At 40.5% G+C, this 12,075-nt stretch overlaps 2 protein-coding genes across 11 annotated transcripts in view; one reads left to right on the top strand and one right to left on the bottom strand.

Moving 5' to 3' along the window:
- The window catches only part of LOC147843705 (uncharacterized), a 999,056-nt gene that overhangs the window by 421,587 nt on the left and 565,394 nt on the right, over window positions 1-12,075 (bottom strand). The window lies entirely within an intron of this gene.
- Window positions 1-12,075, top strand: part of ralgapb (Ral GTPase activating protein non-catalytic subunit beta) — a 471,588-nt gene that overhangs the window by 97,812 nt on the left and 361,701 nt on the right. For 9 of the 10 annotated variants that reach the window (XR_015494301.1, XR_015494302.1, XM_087258132.1 and 6 more), the window contains 6 exons: window positions 2,031-2,189; window positions 3,636-3,795; window positions 6,082-6,204; window positions 8,509-8,645; window positions 8,915-9,020; window positions 9,162-9,237. The exons of the other annotated variant lie outside the window; for it this stretch is intronic. Coding sequence is in view for 7 of the 9 variants with exons in the window: in XM_087258132.1 (XP_087114258.1) it covers window positions 2,031-2,189; window positions 3,636-3,795; window positions 6,082-6,204; window positions 8,509-8,645; window positions 8,915-9,020; window positions 9,162-9,237 (761 nt within the window). In the remaining 2 variants the exon portion in view is untranslated. The remainder of the gene's footprint in view (window positions 1-2,030; window positions 2,190-3,635; window positions 3,796-6,081; window positions 6,205-8,508; window positions 8,646-8,914; window positions 9,021-9,161; window positions 9,238-12,075) is intronic. 10 annotated transcript variants of the gene reach the window in all.

Consider the following 12,075-nt stretch of genomic DNA (forward strand, 5'->3'; position numbering starts at 1 on the left):
TATTTTCAAGATAAACAGAATGTATAAGTGCAATATATATTAAATATATATATATATATATATATATATATTTGCACTCTTTCAACATAAAGGTTTAGCATTGCACAACAAGAATTGCGATTTAACTTTTCAACTATGAAAACAAGTTTTACAAAGATATATTTTGCCACTGATTATTCAAAACTTAAGGTGGTGAACTAGCAGTGTTATGCTGCTTTGAAACATCACTGTCACTGTAAACAACAGGCTAATAAAAATATAATTAAATACAAATTAACAGGAGGAGGTGTTTAAAACCTTCGTTCTCCGTGACACTAGGCTGAATATCTTTGCAGATGAACAATGCAATAGCATTCGTTATTGGCGTAGAGCGAGCAGAACTGTTGCGCATGGAAAAAAAACGTGCAATGCTTTTCTCACCACTTTTGGAGCTGGTAGCTACAGTTGAAGCAGTGCAGGAAGCCGGGGATGCAGAAACACTGGAAGATGCTTCCACAACAACACCGTGGCGCCGCTTCAAGTGAGATTTCAGATTAGTCGAACTGCCCGCGTATTTTACAGATGCGCGGCACATTTTGCAAATTGCATCTGTCCTGTCAAGTCGTCCATCCTTAAATCCATAATGTTGCCATACTTTAGATTTAAAACTCAGTGGGGAATAAAATGTTTGTTTTGCTTCTCGCGCTTTCTGAGGGCGCTCCACTAGCTTCATCCGCACACCTCATACACTGAGTTGTATTGTAAGTGTACACATCTGCAAATCCGTTGCTAAGGCTTACTTTATGTAGGTCGATTAAATTATGCGCCAAAAACAGGTTGACAACACTTGCTAATAAATAAAAAATACATTCTATATTAAAATATAAGCTGTATCTTGGAAAAATTGTTGCATCTCGCAAAAACCGATGCATCTCGATTTGCTTCCAAAATTTCATTCATCCTCTGCTGCTCTACCGATGCACTTGCATCGTGCACGCGCATGACCGCGTATCGGACATGTATACATATACGCGTATACATATCGGTTAATCTTCCCATCCCTAATATAGTCATCAAGAGTACATTATATCATATAAATCAACATTTAGGCATTTTAATATCAGCCTTGATTTATAATGTGATATATAGTTATGCACTTAGATTCAGGTGTGCGAACTCGGTAGAGAGTTCAGCAAAAGTACAAGTTGGGAGTTCATTCAGAGTTCGACTACGAGCAAGAGGGTCATCAGAAGTAGCAAGGGGTTCACAGAGAGTTCGTCCAGCTGGTTTGTTGGCTCGGCGCGCCTTCTGCCGGAGACGCCTCTCCTTTCTCTTACTTTTCGCTTCATCATTAAGAGTTGTGCTTTTACGCATAGGAATATCAGAATACATCAGTGATTCACATGATTAATGTCATCTGACCCATCAAACATTACAATAGTATGGAACTATACGGTTTCAGACACAGCCAAACAGTCCCTAAATAAATATGCAAACATTCATCCCGCTCATTTTCCTTCAGCTTGGTCCCTTGTTTATCAGGGGTCACCACAGTGGAATGAACCACCAACTATTCAAGCATGTGTTTTACACAGCGGATACCCTTCCAGCCATAACCCAGCACTGGGAAACTCCCATACACACTCACTCACACATTCATACACTATGGTCAATTTAGTTGATCAATTCCCCTATAGCACATGTGTTTGGACTGTGGGAGAAACCGGAGCACCCTGAGGAAACCCACACCAACACGGGGAGAACATACAAACTCCACACAGAAACGCCGGCTGGCCCAAACTATCTGAACCAGTCGAACCAGCGACCTTCTTGCTGTGAGGCAACAGTGCTAACCACTGAGCAGCCGTGCTGTCCTGCATGCCAATATTGTTTTAGATAATCCTTGATATAATTTATGTTTGTTATCCAGAACTGATGTTTGTTTGTTTTGGGTTTTTATTACCCTGTGATTGTAGAATCACCCATAAAGATCATTATGTCTAAGGGAAGTCCTCCTAAAGCATGTTGTGTATCTGTGTGTGTGTGCTCAGGAGCCTGGAAACAGTCGTCTTCCTCCTCACCTCATCGCTCTGGACTCGTCAGTGCCGGGCTTTTTCGATGATGTGGGATATCTGGACCTGCTGCCGTCCCGGCCGTGTGACACCGTCTTCATCTTCTACATGAGAGCAGGACAGAAGAGCAGCCAGGAGGTCAGAAGACCACAATCAGTAACACTGCATGCGTGCGTACGTGCGTGCGTGCGTGCGTGTGTGTGTGTTTGTGTGTGTGCTGCTGATGGAGGATTAATAAACATATAAAATAACTAATGATTCACACACAAACACTCAAACACACACACAAATACAATGATACACAAACACACATTCACACAAACAAACACACAAAGGCATGCATCCAATCAAATAGTCATTCTTACATATAAACACACAAACACACAATACAATTACACACTCGCACAAATACATATACTTATATATGCACACTCACAAAATAAACAAACACATGCATACAATCACACACATACACATACGTAACACACACAAACACACATGCATACAATTGCACACTCACATACACAAATACACTCACACACATACAAACTCTCACTCACACACACAAATACAGTAACACACACACACACAATACAATTACACAATCACACACACATATACATATATATGCACACTCACAAATAAACACACACATGCAAACAATCACACACATACATATACGTAACACACACAAACACACATGCATACAATTGCACACTCACATACACAAATACACTCACACACATACAAATTCTCACTCACACACAAACAAACAAACACATACACACAAATACAATAACACACACACTCACACACAATACAATTACACAATCACAAACACATATACATATATATGCACACTCACAAATAAACACACACATGCATACAATCACACACATACATATACGTAACACACACAAACACACATGCATACAATCACACACATACATTTACGTAACACACACAAACACACATGCATACAATTGCACACTCACATACACAAATACACTCACACACATACAAACTCTCACTCACACACACACACACAAATACAATACCACTCAAACAAACACACACATGCATACAATCACACACATACATATACGTAACACACACAAACACACATGCATACAATTGCACACTCACATACACAAATACACTCACACACATACAAACTCTCACTCACACACACAAATACAATACCACACAAACAAACACACACACGCATACAATCACACACTCACGCACATAAAAAACATACACTCACTCACGTACACACACACTGACATTCTCACACACACACACACATACATGCAATCACACACAAATAATCACACACACATACATACAATTACACACACACATATAAATTCACACACACACACGTATAAAAACACACTTGCTCACACACATACATTAACAACAGACGATAATAAAACTAGATGCTCATCAATGATTGTAATGTGTTAATATGAATAATGTGTGTGTGTGTGTGTGTGTGTGTGTGTGTGTGTGTGTGTGTGTGTGTGTGTGTGTGTGTGTGTGTGTGTGTGTGTGTGTGTGTGTGTGTGTGTGTGTGTGCAGATCTTGAGGAACGTGGAGTCCTCCGCAAACGTGCAGCCGCATTTCCTGGAGCTGCTGCTGTCACTGGGCTGGCCCGTGGAGGTCGCTCAGCATCCAGGCTGGACGGGGAGTGTGTTCACCAGCTGGACCATTAACACATCCAACGGTGCTGACACACCAGGTACACACACACACACACACACACACACACACACACTTGCATACATACATACATACAAAGGCACACTCAGACTCGCATACATACGTACATACACACACACACACACACACACACAAACGTATATATCCACATAAACACATGCGTACGCACACAGTCATACACACACATATTGTACATACATCCACACACACATTCATACATATACATACAACACACTTACAAACACACACATACACACATACATTTTCTTTTCAGCTTAGTCCCTTTTTTAATCCGAGGTCACCACATAGGAATGAACCGCCAACTTATCCAGCATATGTTTTACACAGCGGATGCCCTTCCAGTTGCAACACATTACTGGGAAACACCCATACACTCTCATTCACACACATACACAACAGCCAATTAAGCTTACCTTATCCCCCTATAGCACATGTCTTTAGACTTGTGGGGGAAACGAGCACCTGGTGAAACTCACGCATATGTTTTACACATTCCAGCTGCAACCTATCACTGGGAAACACCCATACACCCTCATTTACACACATACACTACGGACAATTTTAGCTCAACCAAATCCCCAATGGCGCATGTGTTTGGACTTGTGGGGGAAACCTGAGCACCCAGAAGAAACCCACACCAACACAGGGAGAACATGCAAACTCCACACAGAACTGGCCCAGAACTCGAACCAGCAACCTTTTTGCTGTGAGGTGACTGTGCCACCATGATGCCTACATACAGGGCTCGAAATTGCGACCTTTTTGGTCGCATATGCGCCCGAAAATTAATCTATGCGACCTCATAATATATCTGGGAGCATTAGTGCGACTGCAGGTAATGGTTGTAGTGCGACCTGTTTTGATTTTTTGTAAAAACGTGCTGAATCGCTCTTCCCTGCCGCTATATTGGTTCATATTAGCTGTCATTCACTCAAGGTATTCCGCTGTCAGATGACAGGGAAGGAGCTTTTATGACCACGGGAAATGCAAACGGCTGAAGAGTAAAAACTTAAAGCACACAGGTTTGCAAACCCCACCTAAAGTTGAGGCGCAGATGAAAGCGATCATGACACGTCACGTGTGAATAATGATCCGCCAGCTGAGATCAATCGAGTACGCGCTTCTTGGAGAAGGTGCCCGAATCTCCATGCGTTGCATTCACTGCGTGTTCAGCGCAAATGTCCGCTAAAAGTCAAATCTAATACTGCACATATCATCGCCGAAGAAGCTCGCCTTTACTAAGTTTACACTGAAACTGCGACTCATAACAAAGATCAGTATTGCGCCGATGGTTAGCGCAAGAATCCTGCTCTGCCTGCTCATAAATTGGGTCGGCTGGCTCGCCAGCTTTCCACTAACACAGAAACATGAAGATCAGCTCAGACTGAACCTTTAAATTGACACAAACTGAAACCAAAACTTTTAAAGAGTGATAGAAGTGAGACTTTACTTACTTTCTTTTGTCTGTTCTTGTTTGAGGTGTATATTACTTTTTTAGTTTTTTTGCAGAAATATTATTTATTAAATTGACATGCATATAAAAACAGCAGTACAAAATAAATATTTCTTACTGCAATGCTTCATTTTTGTTTGATGCAAACTATACAATTATTTTTCATAAAGTAACAGACTTTTTATAGCAGATAACCTACATTCATGCACATTTAAGGCAGCATCATAATGAGAAATGGAATTCATTGTTACTATTATTGTCATTTTTTTATCATCATTATTATTCTATGGCCTAATTATTAGACATTCCTTTTGGAATTATTGCACACAAATATCAATGTCTTCGCAGCATTAGTTAGATAGTTGTTTCTGGTTTTTGTCAGTCCTATTAATGTTGCTTTAAAATACAACAAATCCCTTAAAAAACAATTTGCAGCAGTGCTCAATCATTTTTTGTGGGTGCTCCTAAATTTTTTCTGGTGCTCCTAAAAAATTTTTGGTGCTCCTAAATATTTAAAGTTGGGAGCACCGGTGCTACCAAGTAAAAAAGTTAATTTCGAGCCCTGACATATATACATATACACATAATACACACACTCGCATGCATACATGCACACTAACATACATGCATACAAACTCACACTCAAATACAAACATCCAAACAATTGTACAGATGTCCTAATAAGTAATTGTCCTCCATCTTTATAAGTTAATTAATATCTTAATCATAGTCGCATGTTAAAAGTCTTCTCATGGTGATAAACTGTCAGTGACCCGCACAGTGATGCAGTGTTGTGTAATGATGTATATATGTGTGTGTGTGTGTGTGCAGATGACTCCGTGACTCTGGGTGACACTGGCGGTGGTGTGTTTAACGGAGAGAAGCGGGTTCTCTATTACGCAGACGCTCTGACAGAAATCGCATTTGTGGTGCCGTCTCTCAGCGACTCCTCTGGTAAAACTCTCTTTCTGCATTCAACACATTGCAGTAGTGCTGGGCAAAGATTAATCATGCTTAAATGCCCCTTTTTACAAGATGTAAAAATAAGTTTCTGACGTCCCTAGAGAGAGAGAGAGTGCGTGTGTGTGTGTGTGTGTGTGTGTGTGTGTACGTGTTTTTGTGACATATCAGGACACAAATCTGTATAATGACATGGGTATGACACAGGTATTACAAAAAGGAGGTGAAATATGAGGACATTGGTGACGTCCTCATTTCTCAAAATGCTTATAAATCACACTGAATGAGTTTAATCAGAGAGTAAAGCTGCACACAATCTCCTGTGATGGTTGGGTTTAGGGGTGGGGTGGGGTGAGGGCAATACAATATACAGTTTGGACAGTATAAAATGAATGAAAACCTATGTAATGTCCCCACTTTTCACAAAAACAAACATGTGTGTGTGTGTGTGTGTGTGTGTGTGTGTGTGTGTGTGTGTGTGTGTGTGTGTGTGTGTGTGTGTGTCAGCTGAGAATAGCACACAGATAATGTTTTATAACTCTCTGAAACTGACCCTTTTAGGCTTTGATCCTAGTTTTGTTGACTGTTGCTTTAAATGCAAATGAGATTGTGCTCTTTTTCAGAAGAGGGCGGAGCTACAGACGTAGACGTGTGTCGTGTGTCAGTATAGTGGCAGATTGAAAACCAGACTAATTATATTTGTGGGAAAGAAGTGAAAACGTTGGCATACATGCACATGTTTCACATACACTCACCGGCCATTTTATTAGGTACACCTTACTAGTACCGGATGGACCCTCTTTTGCCTTCAGATCTGAATCAATACTTCGTGGTGTAGATTCAACAAGCTACTGGAAATATTCCTCAGAGGTTTTGCTCCATATTGACATGATAGCATCACACAGTTGCTGCAGATTTGTCGGCTGCACATCCATGATGCCAATCTCCCGTTCCACCACATCCCGAAAGTGCTCTATTGGATTGAGCTCTGGTGACTGTGGAGGCCATTTAAGTACCGTAAACTCATTGTAATGTACAAGAAACCAGTCTGAGATGATTGAGCTTCATGACATGCTGCGTTATCCTGCTGGAAGTAGCCATCAGAAGATGGAGACACTGTGCTCATAAAGGGATGGACATGGTCAGCAGCAATACTCAGGTAGGCTGTGGCGTTGATGCTCATTTGGTACTAATGGACCCAAAGAAAATCTCCCCCACACCATTACACCACCACCACCAGCCTGAACCGCTGACACAAGGCAGGATGGATCCATGCTTTCATGTTGCTGACGCCAAATTCTGAGCCGAGCATCCGAATGTGTCAGCAGAAATGGAGACTCATCAGAGCAGCAACGTTTCTCCAATCTTCTATTGTCCAGTTTTGGTGAGCCTGTGTGAATTGTAGCCTCAGTTTCCTGTTCTTAGCTGACAGGAGTGGCACCCGGCGTGATCTTCTGCTGCTGTAGCCCATCCGCCTCAAGGTTGGCCGTGTTGTGTGTTCAGAGATGCTCTTCTGCAGAGCTCGGTTGTAACGAGTGCTTATTTGAGTTACTGTTGCCTTTCTATCAGCTGGAACCAGTCTGGCCATTCTCCTCTGACCTCTGGCATCAACAAGGCATTTGCGCCCACAGAACTGCCGCTCACTGGATATTTCCTCTGTGTCAGACCATTCTCTGTAAACCCTAGTGAAAAAGTCACTTAAATCCCCTTTCTTCCCCATTCTGATGCTCAGTTTGAACTGCAGCAGATCGTCTTGACCATGCATTGAGTTGCTGCCATGTGATTGGATGACACAGTTGGACTGTGTACCTAATGAAGTGGCCGGTTAGTCTATGCAAATTAGTTCATCTTTGTATTTTACAGATCAAAAAACAAAATAATCATACATGCACATATGTTCAACATATATAATATAGCAAATATTGCAAAAATGGCAGTTCACATAATCATTTTTAATCATTAGAATGACAAACAACCACAAATATGTTCAAATATATTAGTCATAATATTATATAGACAATATTTTCATATTTAACCATATATTAGAGTTATTTTTGACAACACACCAAATTAGCGCCCAACAATTGCAATGAAATCTTTGTAATCATGACAGCCCTACATATTTCACCTCTCATCATGTTTGTGGTTCAACAGAAATGTGCATGTATTGCAGAAAAGCTTCTTCCAGGACTATTCTTGCTGGATTGATTTTTCTGTTAGTGTAATGCATTTAAACTGGTTTAATGAATCGTTATTGATTTCTTTAATATGACGGATGCTGGTTTGTGTGTGATGCAGCGGAGTCATCAGAGCACAGCTTCCCCACCGCAGACTCCGACTCTCAGATGGAGCTGCTGCCCAGTTTACTCAAACAACCCAACCTCACGCTGGAGCTCTTCCCAAACCACTCTGACAACATGGGCCCTGCGCAACGGGTAACACACACACACACCTTATTGTACATGAGTTGCAAGTAGAAACAACAAATTATATGAAGTGAATTCATTTGTAAATGAAAATATAGATGTGATCAAGTTGTACATAATGAGATGAAATCGTTAATTTGAATTCTAGTAATATTTGACTAATTTATAAGCAGCAAAATAGACTTATTACAAAAAACTGTACGCAAGAGTGAAATATTTATTAAATTTAATGTTTATTATTTTCATTACAGTGTATAATGTCTATGTCCTGTGTTCAGTCGCCCACAGCGAAAAACAAGAAGTTGCCGCCCGGCAGGACGATACCGCCGCTGGGACCCGACACCAAAGTTTTGGTGGTGTGGGTTGAGCGATACGACGACATTGGTACACATTTGTTTTGCAAGAAAATACTGTGCATTACTTGCCATTTATTATTATAAGTTGTGCATTTTATTACTCGTTTCTAAGTGGCTTTTATTATTAGTTTTATGTGTTAACGCATTTTATTGTTGTTCTATTTTGCAGAAAACTTCCCTGTGTCAGAGTTACTAGCAGAGACGAGCACCGGTGTGGAGACGGCCGTCAATAGCAGCGCATCCAGGTAATAGAAGAGCTTTTATTTTATGGCTGGGAGTCAATTGCAAAGAGAATTCCCTTCTCGGTAACTCTTTAGAATAACTATCCGTTATAACTAGTTAGTAGATCATTAATAAACTGTTAATGTGTTATAAATGACTTGTTAAATAAAAGTTAATAGTTTGTTAATTATTTATAACTGCGCCCTATTGATAGCCAATCGGTAACTTGCAAGTTATAAATGAATTGTTAACTGTATTGTTATGATTTATAACTATACCTAATAAATTAGTAATAGATCATGAACAAGCTGTTTGTAAAATACTTACTAAAGACTTGTTAAGTGTCAGTTAATAGTTTATATATGTTATTTGCACGTTATTCTAAAGTTACAACTGTTCTTCATTTATTAAAGGCCATGAAACCGCCTTGTTTCAGCAGGGAAGGTCTTTAAACATTTGCATAAAAATGGGAGTGTCGGTTTGGGCATGCGCTGATTTTCACAGAGGCAAAACAAACACAGACTCAGAGGAGAAAGACTGTGACTGTTTACTTGGACATAAGTAATCAAATTATTTGCCAAATTATTAAATGGTGGACTTTAACTGCAGTTTAGCTCTTTCATTCAGGAATTTCATTCATGCCCCTCATGACAAACGAGATATTTGATTCGAGGAATTACTGGAAGTGTGTATTTTTCATGCAATGTTTGATACCGCACGGCGAATGAGAGAAAAATCCCTCCGCATTTCCCTGTAACTTAGATGCACACGGCAGGTAGCGTCAGAAAGCCGCGTGTGTTATTCCTGTCACAAAATCCTCAGCGACAGTAATAGTTTGATTGCAGTGTACATGTTTACACTCGGAGAGCAGCATGTACAGCAGATTTTTCAGTCCATAATATTGTAGTGATGTTAACGTACTGTAGACTAAGGTCTGTCTTTAAACCATAGACTGTAAAATATATGGACGTAGTATCCGTGACGTCACCCATAGGTTTCTGAAGAGCGCAAAAGAAGCCACAAGTAGGCGTGGCCAACCGTCGGCATTTTGTTTGCATGTCATCGCACTCATGGCGGGAACCCAAACAAGGGCAAAGAGGCGGAGAGTGGGCGGAGCTGCAGACACCTGCTGGCATTTTGCTTGGACCTGGCTCAGACACACTTTACTTTGGGACGTTTAATACTTTATCACCTGCGACTCGTTTGTGTTTTGACCACTTGTGCTTGGTTGTACACTATATCAATAAAGTGTTTAGACTTTTAAAAACACTGCTGTAATACACTGAGCCACTAAACATTGTTCTTATGACGTTTTCCTACAGGAGGAAAACGCGAATTACTTCCAAACACTTCAGATATAGTCTGTGTTAGTTAATGTAAGACTATTGATGAAATCCAGCATAACACTGTATGACAACGCTTCAGATGACTGATCTAGAGCCTACAGCTAATCAATCTGACAGATTCTGGAGTGCATTACAGCTCTAAATATAAATATAAATGATCTTAAATAAAACAAATACATGTATAGAGATGGTATATAAGTATAGAACTTTACTCACATGGGAAACGGAGGCCACGTGAATGGTTTGTGAGCACAATTAAGTGCACTCAGCATGCCATGCCATCTAATAATTGTAGGAAACAAGTCCAAAAGGCAACTGACTGTGTAAAGCCACATAAAACAACACAGAAATACGATAAATATGCCGAGTTCAGTGGCTAATCTGCAGGATTCAGCTGAGGTGACGTGACGGCGACCAACGAGACCTAGCTGTCACTCAAGTGGCCACGCCCTTAATTATGCAAACTTAATATAACTTAATATAAAGGAAATGGATGAGTTATAAAAATATTCACCCCCCTCACAGTTGTCATGAAGGGTAATATTAGCTGTATTAACCAAAATCTTTTTTTGTACCAGGCTGTAAACACCTTTTTTTCTGCTGTAAAGTTGGCCATTCTAACAGTGGGCTCAATTGAAATTTGCTCTATTATGGAGCCAGGAGCGGCCAGGACTAGCGGAATTTCAGATGAATTGCAGTTTTAGTTACTTCCGTATTGGCTTCCTGAAAGAGAGCGGGAGGTTGCCGCTTGCTTTAAACACTGAAAGAGTACTGCTAACGATACAAACTAACATTGCCATCTGACTAAACAAACAAAGACCAATGCTCACTTAGCAAATCTGTAGAGACCAAATCAACACCAACTGGAGGCGCATCTTTATTAAAAGGAGACGAGCAGCAAATCCGGATTTCACCATTTCCAGATGTGAAAAGCTCTCGGGTAAAAAAATGTTCCTTTGACTTGTATTTCTGTCGCGTGCACTGTAATCCACACGTGAGTCCAGCTGCGCTCTCATAGAGGGAAAATGAAAACAAAACCTTTACTGCAGCACATTATAAACGCAACACTGATGACCCGTATGTCCAAACAATTCTTGTTCTCCCGCTTGGCAACACAACATGGCGTCCCTCTGCCGACTGAACACTGTAACAGGTAGAAACAAGCTTATCATGCATATTAATGAGTTTGCACGGCATACACAATCGAGCGCGCTGATTGGTTTGAACCAAGCCTTACTCATGCATTAATGCAGCACACTCAGACGTAATAAGGCACTCCCAGATACAGATGTCCAGTCTACATGCTGGAATACACGCTAAGATCTCATGGCCGTGACTCAGCTTCAAAAATTAGTTTCAAACCGGAAGAACAAATATGCTGGAAATAACGCAAAAACAACCAATTTTCACTTTATAGTGAGATATACGTGTCCCAATAGTGTTTATAGCAGTGTGGGACACATATACGACTATTATACGACTATTGCAACTTTAGAATAACGTCCCAATAACATA

This window comes from Danio rerio, chromosome 6 (genome assembly GCF_052040795.2).
Source record: "Danio rerio strain M-AB ecotype USA chromosome 6, GRCz13ab, whole genome shotgun sequence".
NCBI classification, from domain to species: domain Eukaryota; kingdom Metazoa; phylum Chordata; class Actinopteri; order Cypriniformes; family Danionidae; genus Danio; species Danio rerio.